Raw genomic sequence first — 17,853 nt, 5'->3', positions numbered from 1 at the left:
CAGAGCTTTACATAGGAATCTCTTCCTACTAAGGTCGGGCGGATTTTAACCTTTCACCCACTCCAGACGTCTATTGGAGTATTTACGGGAGAAAGGGGTGTGAAATATGCACGACTGAGTTACTCTACAAGTCTTGCGTTAGTTTATCGCCTTACCAAACGTTGGGCGCCATGTAGTGTAGTTCCTAGTTTCCCACTAGGCCCTGCGCATTGGAATAACATAAACAGTAGTATCGACGTGGAACTGCGGATATTCTAGGCCTCCACTGACTATGCTAAACTTAATTGGGTTGTGTTACCAACTAGCTCAGAGGTCACTGGAAACTTTCTTCTCTGCATAGGAAGTGATCAGCTTCCTTGGCACAGACAAGAAGGGATTCAGTTTTCCAACAACCGTGCAACATGACAACTTTGCTCCTCAGATCAAGAGTCGATCTCTAGGGTCGTGTGAAACAATAGACATAGATTTCACTCAGTCAGTCTAGTGCAGTTTACTTTCACAAGATGTAGAGAATAGAGAGACGGGCGTTTGTCAATAAAGGGTTAACATTTATTGAACAGTCTTTCTTCTCGTACAAGAGAAATGTATTGCCACAATTGCAATAATTGTTATTATAAAAAGTACGTACAGTAAGATAAGTATTGCGAAATAGAACTGTAAAAGCATTGATATGGTTTCTTAGCCATACAATGGTTTAAAAGTAATAAAACATATATACAGTCATATATACATTAGGCTAACATACTCAACTGGTGCTTCTAACTAAGCCTACCCCAGTGTGCCTGACCTAAGCCTAACACGTGAAAGGGGAGCAAGTAAGTAGCTTTAAGTTAAGTTGGTTTTGCCAAGGTTTGTTTCAAGAATTCTCGTCTAAGGGTTTAGTCAACACCATACCTCTGAATAGAATGATGGAGGATTGGTATCTCCTTCAGGGGTCTCTCTCGATATCCCAGTCACCTGCGAGGGTAAACCGGAAGCGCCGTTGCTGGATTTCTCTGCACGAGAAAGGCAGCGGCTCTCTTCAGCGCGTCGAGGAAGGAGGGGGGACAGCGTCCGCGGGCAGCTGGAATCTGCTGGATGTCTTCGCAGGGGGACGACTGTTCAGCTCCTTAAGCGTACTGCACCATAGTTCGCGCTGTAGCGGCGATAATGGTATCAGCAGCTTCACCACCACAGGATAGCAGGCTGCAGCGACAGAGTGCTAGATTTACCAACACAGGGTCATGCAGGCAGCTGGCATCAGCAACAGGCAACGAACAACGAGCATTGCTTAAGGCAACGTTGGTAATATTTATACCTGACAGGTGCCGGGTTTGACGCAAGTTTGCTGGACATAAGACGTCAATTAAAGATGTCACTAGGAAGTGATAGTTATCAGTTGCTCATTAGAGTTCCATTACTAATCAAAACATAGCAAGCGGGGATTTCCAGGTTTGCTAAGTTTTTATCTTGTTGAAGAACTCGGAGTGTTATCTAGGAATATCAGATAGGGACTGCTGCACTGTCATTGCACTAATTGGTCGCAAAGGAAGTAGCAGAGAGTCATGCTGGAATGTGGCTCTGTTCGTGTGAGGCCAGAGATGACTTTTCAGAAAATCGCACTTGAACGGTTATGCCAATATAGGGAATAAATGGATTTATAGCCGAATAGGGGCATAAGGTCACAGTATCGATCAGGAACCTAGATAAGCACGCAACAGTGGTGTGTGAGGTTGAGGGGTATGAGGGGGGGTGAGGGTGTGTGGGGGTGAGAGGATGTGAGGGGGGTGAGGGTGAGGGGGTGTGAGGGGGTGTGAGGGTGAGGGGGTGAGGGGGTGTGAGGGTGAGGGTGTGTGTGGATGAGTAGTGTGAGGGTGTGGGTGTGAGGGTGAGGGGGTGTGAGGGTGAGGGTGTGAGGGTGTGAGTGTGTGAGTGTGAGGTGAGGGGGTGAGGGTGATGGGGTGTGAGGGGTTGAGGGTGACTATGTAACATTATCTGTGAGCAAGGTAAAAAGGAAACAAAGGTCAGATTGGGTGCACATTGAAAGACAGCGTCAATAACTTTTATATAGCGCTCTGAACTACACACTGATCAACTTGAAGCAATATAAATAACTAGTGTTACTATTACCCAATCGAATATTTCATTTGGACGGATGGGTTATCTGCCCAAATTAAGATGCAAACTTAAGACGTGTAGGCTGCAGCAGATGTCAGCAGCGAGCGTTTAACCCACTAAGGTATCTTGCATTTTCTACCTAAGGCAGCACCTGGGTTTGTGGTGTGTGCTATACACTCAATATTTTGAGTTGAAATAACAGCAAACATTTAATAAACGGGTTAGCCGAACACTGCAGAAATACATTAAGCTGGTTTCATTTGAAAACCTACCAAAATAGTGTAAACTGTTGTGAACATAAAATGCAATAGATAAGCAACACAAAAATTCACACGAGAACGACGCGTCTCAATGAGGCTCGAGGGCCCAAAAGGCCGAGATTAGATTTAATGTTTTATCTAGTCAGACCTAGAGAAAAAAATAAATTCACTATTGAGTGTACGTGCAAGAATTCAGGTAATTTAATAATAAACGAAGACAAGGAACATAAGACATAGAATAACATAAACACACAGCCATTGTTATAACAAAGCTTTTCCGCAGGATAATAAAACATAACCTAAACTAGATGTCCATGGTAAGCTGCTAGGAAGGGTTTAAACTGCTCTTGCCTGCACTTCCAGGAGCAGTCACGCAACGTAGGGGGTGCTGATGAACAGTGGAAGTGACAAAGGAGCTTTAACCGTGGCACATCCCATTAGCACTGTGAAGGCTGACAAAGGTAAAGACAATCGCCCTTGCTCTGCTAGGAGGGTGGACCCTGGGCCTTCACTTCCATTGAACCCGGCCATCCGACTAGATGGACTAGTAAGTTAACATTCACCGCAATTGACAAATAGCAACCAATGGAATCTCGGTGGATCGATTTAGGTGGTCATGAGGATATCTGGGTCCGGTCTCTACTCTAACCGCATAATTTTGAATATTCTGTAGGCAGCCCAAAATCTTCTTACATGCCAGATAGAAAGATTACCACTCAGTGGTCTAAATGTGAAACAACTGGCGCGCGGTATCATGATACATTTGGACTCCAAGAGCATGGAGTGTAACAGAGAATCAACAACACGAAAAATGAACTGTAGGAGCATCCGGGCTCATTGCGCCATCACACAACCAACCCCTTGGTTTTCACCTCCCTGGAGATGATGGCGGTTATGCCACCTAACTGCAGTCTAATGGGCAAGGTGCGCAAAGCCACCATCCGCTCGGACGAACCCGCTCACTCTCGCCGAACAGTGTTGAGGTAAGAACTCCATGCTGGCAGCAAAAATACGGAAATCGTTTAGAGAGACCACATGTTCGGCTTTTTATATAATAAAAATCCTTACAAAACGTACTTCACTGAAGTCAGTGGGGTAATTTGGGACTAAACATACGGACAAGGCTAAAACAGGTAGTAAAATAAACAAGAGCCGGCCCGAAAAGCGGAAGTTTGGCAGCGTCAAGCCTGTTGTGGGGTGGGACTTTCGCCTTCTGCAGGAAGCCCGAGCCCATGGCCGAGAGGAGCAGTGGTGACCCGGGGCTCCCATGCCTGAAAGAGAGCCCTGCGGTGGTTGCAGACATAAGGAGGGCCGCTGATGCACGTGCGGGGCTCCCATAAGTGAAAAAAGCCCTGCGTTTGCCAGGTGATGCAGAGATGACACCAGCGCAGCAACAAGAGCCCGGTAAGATTAGGGGGGTGTGTGTGTGGGTGTGCATATGTGTATGTGTGTATGTGTGTATGTGTGTATGTGTGTATGTGTGTATGTGTGTATATGTGTGTGTGTGTGTGTGTGTGTGTGGGTGTGTATGTGTATGTGTATGTGTATGTGTATGTGTATGTGTGTGCGCGTGCGCGCGTGAGAGAGTTTGCAGGAGGCTGAGAGATTGCAAGAGGCTTACTTGCCTTAGAAGCGGGACAGGAGATGTGCACGGTGTGTGGCTGTACATGCGCGTACAACTGCTGAAATCACCGAGCGCTCTGCGCGTGCCCATCCCCTGTTCCACTTCCAAAGCAAGTCCCTAACAATAGAGCTCGCTGGAAGCTGCTTACGCCAGCTCGACCTAAAAAGGTAAGTGTCACGGGGTCACGCGATCATACGAAGTATCCCCCAAGAGTGACTTTCAATCTCCTTCACAGGATTGGAGTGGGCCCTTGAAAGAAGACCCAGACATTACAGAGCCGAAGCATGCCCCCATGACGATAGCGCTCGTCGGCCTATCCCGGCCGACTACGTTAGAGAAAAGGGCGGACACGGAAGAACCAACAAGGGAAGCCAGGAGAAAAGACGGCGAGAGACGGAGAGCAAGCAGATAGGAGTGGGAAATCAAGGATCGGCCGGAGGGACTTACAAGTAGCGGAGAAGACCCAGAGGAACCATCGGGAGGAGAGCCAGGAGGCCAGCAAAATGGTTCGCCCAGGCACGCTCTCAGAGATGCGTGGCTAAACCATGTACGGAGAAGACTCCGGGGCCTCTTTTACCATAAGGGTGGGAACGGGTAACTGCAAGTGGGCGGTCTAAAGTGTTGCAGAATCCTCTGCCTTGTTTCTTTCTTTGAAATCACATCATGGCTTATGGTACGTGGATTACTGCCTCTCACGAATATTTTGTTGTTTACACTGGTGGTGGCTGTTTTTACAAGTGTTACCTGCACTCCCTTCCCCATATCGTTTGGTAGTATTCGGAATGGTTGTCTAAATACTACGTATCCTCTTTATTTTCTGGGGCACGTCTGGTGACAAGAGCTAAGGACTCAGGAGGACCGAGAAGAAACGAAGGACGGCAGGAACCATTCAACCCAGCTTCTCAATGACGGACTCTATTTCCAATCTCGTCACCACATTCTTATACCCACAAATAAAACCCTCTTACGTACAATCGCTGTGCTTGTTGGCTCCATCCCTCCTTGTTAGCCCAGTTGGGTTACATTAAGCCTCCTCTGTTCATGCTACCTGGATCTGGTACATCATCCCTATCGATATGACATCAGCTCAAAGTCTACTACAAAATAGACACATGTCTTGAAGGAACTCAACCCCTGACTTGACGGCCCACCCTTGACCTTCTCCAACAATTGTATCTTCCTAGCAACACACCTGGTTTACTGCTCAATACTGGCCAAATATATCAAGATTGTACGTACCAATAACAAAAACTCAGATTCTAACTCTAGCCACACATATCCATATTACTCTTGAATATGTTACATCTATACCTCCCAGACTAATTACCGATATGCCCTCAGTCTTTTTGTATTAGTGAGGTATCCTCAGGGTGTCTCTATTCCAGTTCCCTTTAAATTACATCAGGGCCGTGGCCCACAGTGAACCATCTTTGATGCTTCTCTATAAAGCAATGCTTTCTACTACTAAACCTTAAGCAGAAGCACGTGCAGAGAGTGAGAGAGCAGATGCTAGCACCATACATGGGATACAACAGAGAACCAACAACTAGACACCAGCCTCATACAGGGCCGGCAACTGAGAACAGATGACCAGAGACCAGCCTCATACAGGGTCTGCAACTGAGAATCAGAGACCAGCCTCATACAGGATCTGCAACAGAGAATAGACAACCAGACCCCAGCCTCATACAAGGTCTGCAACAGAGAACAGACAGAGACCAGCCTCATAGAGGGTCTGCAACACAGAACACAACCAGAGACCAGCCTCATACAGGGTCTGCAACAGAGAACAGACGACCAGACCCCAGCCTCAAACAGGGTTTGCAACAGCGAGCAGACCAGAGACCAGCCTCATACAGGGTCTGCAACAGAGAACAGACAGAGACCAGCCTCATACAGGGTCTGCAACAGAGAACAGACAGAGACCAGCCTCATACAGGGTCTGCAACAGAGAACAGAGCCAGAGACCAGCCTCATACAGGGTCAGCAACAGAGAACAGACGACCAGAGACAGGCCTCTTACAGGGTCTGCTACAGTTCATTTTGTAGTCCGCGGGCCATTTTTTCACCGATGGTCAGTGTTGCCAGCTCCAAGGGCAGTGAGCTATAAAATACGAATAAACAGACTCTTGCTAGTAAGAGCGATAGTTTCCTTGCAGGCATCAGCCATTACCTTATAAAAACGGGGCAGATATAAAACGAAGAAAAAGTAGTCCCCTTTGCTGAAACAATACTAAAACGCCCAAATTCTTTCCCGATGTCATCACGCAGACGTCGCGGCCGGCGCTACTTGCAAGGGACTACTTTATTTTTATTCCTAATTTTTTAAACCACGTATATTTTTTCTTTTTATATAGCCTATGTTCTTCTGCTTGCCCTGAGGTTTTCAAAGATGTCTTGGGTGTTTGGATTGGTGGTGTAGTTTTCGAGTTTACCTGACTCAAAGGACACAGTTCTCTCTTTATAATAGTAGTATAGATGTAACACAAAGATGTTAATATTTCACTTACAACAGAGAACCAACAACTCGACACCAGCCTCATACAGGGCCTGCAACTGAGAACAGACGACCAGAGACCAGCCTCAACAGGGTCTACAACAGAGAACAGAAAACCAGAGACCAGCCTCATACAGAGTCTGCACCAGAGAACAGACAACCAGAGACCTGCCTCATACAGGGTCTACAACAGAGAACAGATAACCAGAGACCAGCCTCATACAGAGTCTGCACCAGAGAACAGACAACCAGAGACCTGCCTCATACAGGGTCTACAACAGAGAACAGATAACCAGAGACCAGCCTCATACAGAGTCTGCACCAGAGAACAGACAACCAGAGACCAGCCTCATACAGGGTCTGCACCAGAGAATAGAACCAGATACCAGCCTCATACAGGGTCTGCAAAAGAGAACAGACGACCAGAGACCAGCCTCAACAGGGTCTACAACAGAGAACAGAAAACCAGAGACCAGCCTCATACAGGGTCTACAACAGAGAACAGAAAACCAGAGACCAGCCTCATACAGGGTCTGCACCAGAGAATAGAACCAGATACCAGCCTCATACAGGGTCTGCAATAGAGAATAGATAACCAGAGACCAGCCTCATACAGGGTCTGCAACAGAGAACAGAGAACCAGAGACCAGCCTCATACAGGGTCTGCAACAGAGAACAGACAACAAGAGACCAGCCTCATACAGGGTCTGCACCAGAGAATAGAACCAGATACCAGCCTCATACAGGGTCTGCAATAGAGAATAGATAACCAGGGACCAGCCTCATACAGGGTCTGCAACAGAGAACAGACAACAGAGACCAGCCTCATACAGGGTCTGCACCAGAGAATAGAACCAGATACCTGCCTCATACAGGGTCTACAATAGAGAATAGATAACCAGAGACCAGCCTCATACAGGGTCTGCAACCGAGAACAGACAACAGAGACCCGCCTCATATAGGGCCAGCAACAGAGAACAGAAAACCAGAGACCAGCCTCATACAAGGTCTGCACCAGAGAATAGAACTAGATACCAGCCTCATACAGGGTCTGCAATAGAGAACAGATAACCAGAGGCCAGCCTCATACAGGGTCTGCAACTGAGAACAGATGACCAGAGACAGGCCTCAACAGGGTCTACAACAGAGAACAGAAAACCAGAGACCAGCCTCATACAGGGTCTGCACCAGAGAATAGAACCAGATACCAGCCTCATACAGGGTCTGCAATAGAGAACAGATAACCAGAGGCCAGCCTCATACAGGGTCTGCAACAGAGAACAGACAACCAGAGACCAGCCTCAAACAGGGTCTGCAACAGAGAATCAGACCCCCGCCTCATACAAGGTCTGCAACAGAGAACAGACAGAGACCAGCCTCATAGAGGGTCTGCAACACAGAACACAACCAGATACCAGCCTCATACAGGGTCTGCAACAGAGAACATACGACCAGACCCCAGCCTCAAACAGGGTCTGCAACAGAGAACAGACAACCAGAGACCAGCCTCATACAGGGTCTGCAAAAGAGAATCAGAGACCAGCCTCATACAGGGTCTGCAACAGAGAATCAGAGACCAGCCTCATACAGGATCTGCAACAGAGAACAGACAACCAGACCCCAGCCTCATACAAGGTCTGCAACAGAGAACAGACAGAGACCAGCCTCATAGAGGGTCTGCAACACAGAACACAACCAGAGACCAGCCTCATACAGGGTCTGCAACAGAGAACAGACGACCAGACCCCAGCCTCAAACAGGGTTTGCAACAGAGAACAGATAACCAGAGACCGGCCTCATACAGGGTCTGCAACAGAGAACAGACGACCAGAGACCTGCCTCATACAGGGTCTGCAACAGAGAACAGACCAGAGACCAGCCTCATACAGGGTCTGGAAAACAGAGAACAGACAACCAGAGACCAGCCTCATACAGGGTCTGCAACAGAGAAGAAACGACCAGAGACCAGCCTCATACAGGATCTGCAAAAGAGAACAGACAGAGACCAGCCTCATACAGGGTCTGCAACAGAGAACAGAGCCAGAGACCAGCCTCATACAGGGTCAGCAACAGAGAACAGACAACCAGAGACAGGCCTCTTACAGGGTCTGCTACAGAGAACAGACAGAGACCAGCCTCATACAGGGTCTGCAACAGAGAACAGACAACCGGGGTCAGCCTCATACAGGGTCTGCAACGGAGAACAGAATCAGAGAGCAGCCTCATACAGGGTCTGCAACAGAGAACAGACGCCCAGAGACCAGCCTCATACAGGGTCTGCTACAGAGAACAGAACCAGAGACCAGCCTCATACAGGTCTGCAACAGAGAACAGACAGAGACCAGCCTCATACAGGGTCTGCAACAGAGAACAGAGCCAGAGACCAGCCTCATACAGGGTCTGCAACAGAGAACAGACAACCAGAGGTCAGCCTCATGCAGGGTCTGCAACAGAGAACATAATCAGAGAGCAGCCTCATACAGGGTCTGGAAAACAGAGAACAGACAACCAGAGACCAGCCTCATACAGGGTCTGCAACAGAGAAGAAACGACCAGAGACCAGCCTCATACAGGGTCTGCAAAAGAGAACAGACAGAGACCAGCCTCATACAGGGTCTGCAACAGAGAACAGAGCCAGAGACCAGCCTCATACAGGGTCAGCAACAGAGAACAGACAACCAGAGACAGGCCTCTTACAGGGTCTGCTACAGAGAACAGACAGAGACCAGCCTCATACAGGGTCTGCAACAGAGAACAGACAACCGGGGTCAGCCTCATACAGGGTCTGCAACGGAGAACAGAATCAGAGAGCAGCCTCATACAGGGTCTGCAACAGAGAACAGACGACCAGAGACCAGCCTCATACAGGGTCTGCTACAGAGAACAGAACCAGAGACCAGCCTCATACAGGTCTGCAACAGAGAACAGACAGAGACCAGCCTCATACAGGGTCTGCAACAGAGAACAGAGCCAGAGACCAGCCTCATACAGGGTCTGCAACAGAGAACAGACAACCAGAGGTCAGCCTCATGCAGGGTCTGCAACAGAGAACAGAATCAGAGAGCAGCCTCATACAGGGTCTGCAACAGAGAACAGACGACCAGAGACCAGCCTCATACAGGGTCTGCTACAGAGAACAGAACCAGAGACCAGCCTCATACAGGTCTGCAACAGAGAACAGACAGAGACCAGCCTCATACAGGGTCTGCAACAGAGAACAGAGCCAGAGACCAGCCTCATACAGGGTCTGCTACAGAGAACAGAATCAGAGAACAGAATCAGAGAACAGCCTCATACAGGGTCTGCAACAGAGAACAGACGACCAGAGACCAGCCTCATACAGGGTCTGCTACAGAGAGCAGAACCAGAGACCAGCCTCATACAGGGTCTGCTACAGAGAACAGAACCAGAGATCAGCCTCACACAGGGTCTGCAACAGGGAACAGACAACCAGAGACCAGCCTCATACAGGGTCTGCTACAGAGAACAGACGACGAGAGACCAGCCTCATACAGGGTCTGCTACAGAGAACAGAACCAGACATCAGCCTCACACAGGGTCTGCAACAGGGTACAGACAACCAGAGACCAGCCTCATACAGGGTCTGAAATAGAGAACAGACAACCAGAGACCAGCCTCATACAGGGTCTGCACCAGAGAATAGAACCAGATACCAGCCTCATACAGGGTCTGCAAAAGAGAACCAGACACCAGCCTCATACAGGGTCTGCAAAAGAGAACAGACAACCAGAGACCAGCCTCATACAGGGTCTGCAACAGAGAATCAGAGACCAGCCTCATACAGGATCTGCAACAGAGAACATACAACTAGAGACCAGCCTCATACAGGGTCTGCAACAGAGAACAGACGGCCAGACCCCAGCCTCATTCAAGGTCTGCAACAGAGAACAGACAGAGGAATATATGACGTTATCCCGCATGAAAAAATCCTGCATACCATTAGTCCGCAAAAAAAATCCTGCAAATACCATTAGGCCACAAACAAAAAAAACGCATACTTTTATAACGAATATGCCTTTAGCACGCATGCCTTTAAAACGAAAAGGCATGCATGTTAAATGTATACTCGTTTTAAAAGTTGTTAAAGAAAGTAAGAGCACCCTATCCTACACTACCTTGCACTACACTCTAAAGTAGAACCCCTGCACCACCCACCCTTAACACACAGTCCATTACCTATATTTAGACTACCCAGCACGACCCCCCAACACTACCATAAAGCACTCTACTTCCCTACACAAACACTACAACACAACCTTTATACACTGCAACAAGCATGACCCTACACAAACACTAAAATATTACCCTAAACCACTACACCCAGCATGACCCTACACTACACAAACACTTCAACACTACCCTATACCCAAAAACACTACACCCAGCATGACCCTACACTACTCAAACGCTACAACACTACCCTAAACCCTAAAACACTACCCCCTGCATGACCCTGCACTACTCAAACGCTACAACACTACCCTAAACCCTAAAACACTACCCCCTGCATGACCCTACACTACACTACCCTAAACCCTATGACACTTCCCCTAGCATGACCAAACACTACAACACTACCCAAAACCCTAAAACACTACCCCCAGCATGACCCATACCTAACCCTGAACCCTAAAAATACCCCTGTACCCAAAACCCATACCTAGCCCTGAAACCTAAAAATACCCCTGTACCCAAAACCCAAACCTAGCCCTGAACCCTAAATTACTCCTGTACCCCAAAACCCATACCTAACCCTGACCCCTAAAAATACCTCTGTACCCCAAAACCCAAACCTAGCCCTGAACCCTAAAAATACCCCTGTACCCCAAAACCTAAACCTAGCCCTGAACCCTAAAAATACCCCTGTACCCCAAAACCCATACCTAGCCCTGAACCCTAAATTACCCCTGTCCCCCAAAACCCAAAGCTACCCCTGAACCCTAAATTACCCCTGTACCCCAAAACTCATACCTAACCCTGAACCCTAAAAATACCCCTGTACCCCAAAACCAAAACCTAGCCCTGAATCCTAAAAATATCCCTGTACCCCCAAACCTAGCCCTGAACCCTAAAAATACCCCTGTACCCCAAAACCCAAACCTAGCCCTGACCCCTAAATTACCCCTGTACCCCAAAACCCATACCTAACCCTGAACCCTAAAAATACCCCTGTACCCCAAAACCTAAACCTAGCCCTGAACTCTAAAAATACCCCTGTTCCCCAAAACCCAAACCAAGCCCTGAACCCTAAAAATACCCCTGTACCCCAAAACCCAAACCTACCCCTGAACCCTTAAAATAACCCTGTACCCCAAAATCCAAAGCTACCCCAAACCCTAAAAATAACCCTGTACCCCAAAATCCAAAGCTACCCCAAACCCTAAAAATAACCCTGTACCCCAAAACGCAAACATACCCCATAACCCTTAATTACTCCTGTACCCCATAACCCAAACCCACCCTTAAAATACCCCTGAACCCCTAAAACATATACCCCAGCACCCCCAAACTTAAACCATATACTTACCTTACACTTCAATTTTAAAAACATATGATTTTACCATTCATGCTTTTACAACGAATTTCGTTGTAAAAGCATACGTGATAAAAGCTTGTTTTTGTTGTATAAGCTTTATTCGAGAAAATTCTCATAAAAGCACAGTATAAAATTTCAAACATTACAAAGTAAAACATAGCATTTACAGATATAAATTCATATAACATTCTGTGCAGCTCATACAGTACTAGCAAATAAAATTGACATATGGCAAGTAATTTTACACTTTAAACCCTAAATTAAAAGGAAAACCTGATTATCTAATCCCCCCCCAGAGATCGTCGCCTGATTGCCCAAGCCCAACCCAGGTATTTGGCTACCCCAATAACTATCGATTCCTGGGTTGTTGTACACAAGATTCTTAAAGCCACTGCGCGGTCACGTGTCCCCAGGTTTTTGCATACCGGCGTAAGCCATATTCTCCTCGGTGATGAGTATGCTTTACATACAAATAGGAAGTGGCCTGCGCTCTCTACAGCATCATCACAGGCTGGGCATAACCTATTGGTCGAACTATGCCAACCTGCCGTCAGTTTCTTTAAGGGGATGGATCCGGATCTCAACTGAAAGACGAGCTTCCTATCCATTGGTACCGTAATAGTATCCCAGTAATTTTCTAGGATAGGAAAGATTTTTGTCTCCAGGTAGCGACCAGCCATGGAGTCAGGCCTAGCATCTTTCAACAGATTACCACCCACCCAGTCCCAATATTGTGATTTGAGGGCTTCTTTGCTTGGGAAGTCTTCTCCTACGGGGTTGTTCCAAAGATTGGAGAACCCCAAGTTAATTAGCATGGCCTTCAGATTTTTAAGCCATTTTATTTTATGGAAGATATCTTCCTTGATTATCCAAAGAAAAACCCTCCGCATATTGTCTAATCTCTGGAGTCGTCCAAAGACGTCTCCAGTAGAGGACAGGGCGCAGTCGTGCTCTATCGGCAATCGGGCGTCTACCCAACTCCAGAAAAAGTGGGATTAAGGGGGTGCTCTGTGGGAGTCCTGTGATCCCTCTCAGGAACTTGTTCTCGGATGTCTGTAGAGCCACGAGATTGTCCCAAGCCCATAACTCCGCACCATATAAAGTGGCACCTAAGACCTTTGCGTCATACACTATGAGTGCGGGTTTAATTGGTTTTGTCTTGGATTTACGGTGTTCCCCCCGCAAAGTACCTGAGAGCTGTTGGTGTTTTATGACCACTTTTTCCAAATGATGCGACCAACCAACGCCCTCTGCTATCTGTACCCCCAAATATGTGAACTCTTTAACAGTATCTAACCTGCTATTATTTAGGGTTACCTTAGGATATATTCTGCGACGTGGGGTAAAAGCCATCAGTTTCGTTTTCCCCACGTTCACTTCAAGCCCTTGCTCTGTGCAAAAGACATCGAAAATGTTTAGTGCACGTTGCAGCCCCGCAGGGGTCTTGGACAAGACAAGGGTGTCGTCAGCGAACATCAGGATCGGGACCCTGGTGTCCGCTAACGACGGAGCGTCTACGCTTGCCTCCAACATTCTCTTGACAATCCCGTTAATAAATAACGAGAAGAGTAAGGGAGCCATGGAACAGCCTTGTCGGACACCCCTTTCGACAGGGAAGTCCGAGGTTGTCTCCCCATTACCACCCCACTGTACTCTTGCGAAATTGGATTCATGCAGTCGCATGATTAGTGTAAGCAAATCGACAGGAATTCCCAACTTTTGCAGAACCAACCATAGCTTAAAAGCATATAAGATATAATGACATGCATTGTAATATTCTGCGGAATAAAAGTACTTGCGGGATAATGGTATGCAGAATGAAGGTATGCGGACTAAAAGTTGCGGACTGAAGGTGATGAACCCAGACAGAGGCCAGCCTCATAGAGGGTTTGCAACAGAGAACACAACCAGAGACCAGCCTCATACAGGGTCTGCAATAGAGAACAGACGACCAGAGACCAGCCTCATACAGGGTCTGCACTAGAGAACAGACAGATACTAGCCTCATACAGGGTCTGCAACAGAGAACAAACGACCAGAGACCAGCCTCATACAGGGTCTGCAACAGAAAACAGAGCCAGAGACCAGCCTCATACAGGGTCAGCAACAGAGAACAGACGACCAGAGACAGGCCTCTTACAGGGCTTGCTACAGAGAACAGAACCAGAGACCAGCCTCATACAGGGTCTGCACCAGAGAACAGACGACCAGAGACCAGCCTCATACAGGGTCTGCAACAGGGAACAGACAACCAGAGGTCAGCCTCATACAGGGTCTGCAACAGAGAACAGACAACCAGAGACAAGCCTCATACAGGGACTGCAACAAAGAACAGACGACCAGAGACCAGCCTCATACAGGGTCTGCAACAGAGAACAGATGACCAGAGACCAACCTCATACAGGGCCTGCAAAAGAGAACAGACGACGCGAGACCAGCCTCATACAGTGTCTGCTACAGAGAACAGACGACGAGAGACCAGCCTCATACAGTGTCTGCTACAGAGAACAGACGACGAGAGACCAGCCTCATACAGGGTCTGCTACAGAGAACAGAACCAGAGATCAGCCTCACAAAGGGTCTGCAACAAGGAACAGACAACCAGAGACCAACCTCATACAGGGTCTGACATAGAGAACAGACGACCAGAGACCAGCCTCATACAGGGTCTGCAACAGAGAACAGACGACCAGAGACCAGCCTCATACAGGGTCTGCAACAGAGAACAGACGACCAGAGACCAGCCTCATACAGGGTCTGCAACAGAGAACAGACAACCAGAGACCAGCCTCATACAGGGTCTGCAACAGAGAACAGAATACCAGAGACCAGCCTCATACAGGGTCTGCAACAGAGAACAGATGACCAGAGACAAGCCTCATACAGGGTCTGCAACTGAAAACAGGCAACCAGAGACCAGCCTCATACAGGGTCTGCAACAGAGAACAGTCGAACACCTGCCTCATACAGGGTCTGCAACAAAGAACCAATGACCAGAGACCAGCCTCATACAGGGTCTGCAACAGAGAACAGACAACCAGAGACAAGCCTCATACAGGGTCTGCAACAGGGAAAAGACAACCAGAGAAAAGCCTCATACAGGGTCTGCAATAGAGAAAAGACGACCAGAGACCAGCCTCATACAGGGTCTGCAACAGAGAACAGTCGAACACCTGCCTCATACAGGGTCTGCAACAAAGAACCAATGACCAGAGACCAGCCTCATACAGGGTCTGCAACAGAGAACAGACAACCAGAGACAAGCCTCATACAGGGTCTGCAACAGGGAAAAGACAACCGGAGAAAAGCCTCATACAGGGTCTGCAACAGAGTACAGACAACCAGAGACCAGCCTCATACAGGGTCTGCAAAAGAGAACAGACGACCAGAGACCAGCCTCATATGGGGTCTTCAACAGAGAACAGACAACCAGAGACCAGCCTCATACAGGGTCTTCAACAGAGAACAGACAACCAGAGACCAGCCTCATACAGGGTCTGCAACAGAGAACAGAACCAGAGACCAGCCTCATACAGGGTCTTCAACAGAGAACAGAACCAGAGACCAGCCTCATACAGGGTCTGCAACAGAGAACAGACAACCAGAGACCAGCCTCATAAAGGGTCTACAACAGAGAACAGATAAGCAGAGACCAGCCTCATACAGGGTCTTCAACAGAGAACAGAACCAGAGAACAGCCTCATACAGGGTCTTCAACAGAGAACAGACAACCAGAGACCAGCCTCATACAGGGTCTGCAACAGAGAACAGACAACCAGAGACCAGCCTCATACAGGGTCTGCAACAGAGAACAGACAGAGACCAGCCTCATACAGGGTCTGCAACAGAGAACAGAGCCAGAGACCAGCCTCATACAGGGTCAGCAACAGAGAACAGACGACCAGAGACAGGCCTCTTACAGGGTCTGCTACAGAGAACAGACGACCAGAGACCCGCCTCATACAGGGTCTGCAACAGAGAACAGACAACCATAGACCAGCCTCATACCGGGTTCCAGAGTTAGAAGCCGGGGATATTTGTGGGTGTTCAGGATTCACAAGTGATTCATTAAATCTTTAAGGGGATACAAAGTATGTTTGGTGTTTTAATTGATCTAAACCCACTCAGAAGGTCCTAAAGAGAAGGGTGCCCAAGAGCACACAGTACGTATACACCTGTGATCCCTGAAAGCTGACATATATTCCTTGAATTTCTCTTTCTGACTCAGATTGTCTTAATTTGTGAATCCTGACTACCCACATACACACTATGTGCTCTTAGGCGCCCAACTCTATGGGATTGATGGTGTGAATTTTTATTCCTTCACCCCCTAAAATATAGTTTGTATCCTCTTCAAGACTTAACAAGTGAATTCCCTTGTAATTCCTGAACACCCACAGACATACCTTGTGCTCCTCTGCAACTTCTTCCCGTGTGGAAATTACAATGTCTTTATTTGTGAAAGCTCAAAATCCACACACTTTCCTCGTTGTCTTCTGCAGCCTTTTCCGTGGGACACACAGGGTGATTTGTGACCTCTGAACATTTGTACACACAGGGTCTGTGCTCAGGCTGCCCCTTGATGTGAAGCACCGAGTGACTTTCTGATCTCTGAATTTCCACAGACCTATCTTGTGCTCCTCTGTTGTCCATACTGTAAACACACACACACAGACAGACAGACACACACACGCCATGTACACCTTTACAGGCTTCTCAACCGGGTTTATTTAAGGTGCGAGTTGGTTGTCCCTGAAAGCCGACAGACGTACCTTGTGCTCCTCTGCAGCCTCCTCTATGGGACTTGCTGAGTGAGTTTTATGCTCCTTGGACTCCCGGCAGACCCAGCATATCATCCTCTGATCCTCTGCACAGAACAGCAGCAGTGCCTGGTTATGTTTCTCGCATAGATTCTCCTCCGAGGGCTTCACAGGGGGCAGATGAAGGTGTTTTAACATTTCCACCATGTTACCCAGTTGTCTGTTGGGTCGGAGGTTTTTCCCAGAAGATATTTCCCTGCACTGTGGACAGGGTAAGTTTCCATCTCTTCCCTCCCAGCTCGCGGTGATGCATGAGCGGCAGAAGTTGTGGCCACAATCAATAATCATCACCGGATCCTTAAAAAACTCCAAACAGATGGAACAAGTGGCCTCTTCCTTGAGGCTCCCGAGCTGAGCTGCTGCCGCCATGATGCAGAAATGCAGGAAGTGAAGGTAAGTTTCAGTTTCTCTCTTTGTGAAGTGGGTGTGTCTGTGTGTCTGTCCCTCTCTGCGTGCAGTGGGTGTGTCTGTGCGTCTGCCCCTCTCTGTGTGCAGTGGGTGTGTCTGTGCGTCTGCCCCTCTCTGTGTGCGGTGGGTGTGTCTGTGCGTCTGTCCCTCTCTGTGTGCAGTGGGTGTGTCTGTCCCTCTCTGCGTGCGCTGGGACTTCCTGGTTCATGTTACAGGCACAGAACAGAACAGACTCTGTTACTTCTGTCTCCTGTGCTTTACATGTAAGTGTTTCACCTTTCACAGCTAAACACACCAGCAATTTATGGTCTAAGATACTATACACAGCTGCCAGAGCCAGAGCTTTAAGTGGGCCGGGTCTCAACGGTGCTTAATTACATTGGTCACGCCCCTTTAAGAGACCAGTTTTTTCATCCCACTTAAAGCCCTGGCCACAGCTCTAACGAGAACCTCTTGAGCTGAGCACCAACTGCTGCTCCTGTTCCAGTCCTCCCCCCCATCAATGCCGAGGACCCTCACCCCTGACCCATCACCCCCCTGCACTGCTGTTCCTGCCCCAGGCCTCGCAGCCTCGATCTTCGCCTGCTGTT

At 48.2% G+C, this 17,853-nt stretch overlaps 1 protein-coding gene across 1 annotated transcript in view; it reads right to left on the bottom strand.

Annotated features, from left to right (window-relative positions):
• LOC147710130 (E3 ubiquitin-protein ligase TRIM39-like) overlaps positions 1-17,315 on the bottom strand; it is a 151,665-nt gene extending 134,350 nt beyond the window's left edge. The window contains exon 1 of the mRNA XM_086920825.1: positions 16,808-17,315. Coding sequence (XP_086776951.1) covers positions 16,808-17,224 — 417 coding nt within the window. The 5' untranslated portion in view covers positions 17,225-17,315. The remainder of the gene's footprint in view (positions 1-16,807) is intronic.
• Between the last annotated feature and the right edge of the window lie 538 nt (positions 17,316-17,853).

This window comes from Lissotriton vulgaris, chromosome 5 (genome assembly GCF_964263255.1).
Source record: "Lissotriton vulgaris chromosome 5, aLisVul1.2, whole genome shotgun sequence".
In the NCBI taxonomy this organism is placed as follows: domain Eukaryota; kingdom Metazoa; phylum Chordata; class Amphibia; order Caudata; family Salamandridae; genus Lissotriton; species Lissotriton vulgaris.
This window is presented reverse-complemented; position numbering and strand designations above follow the sequence as displayed.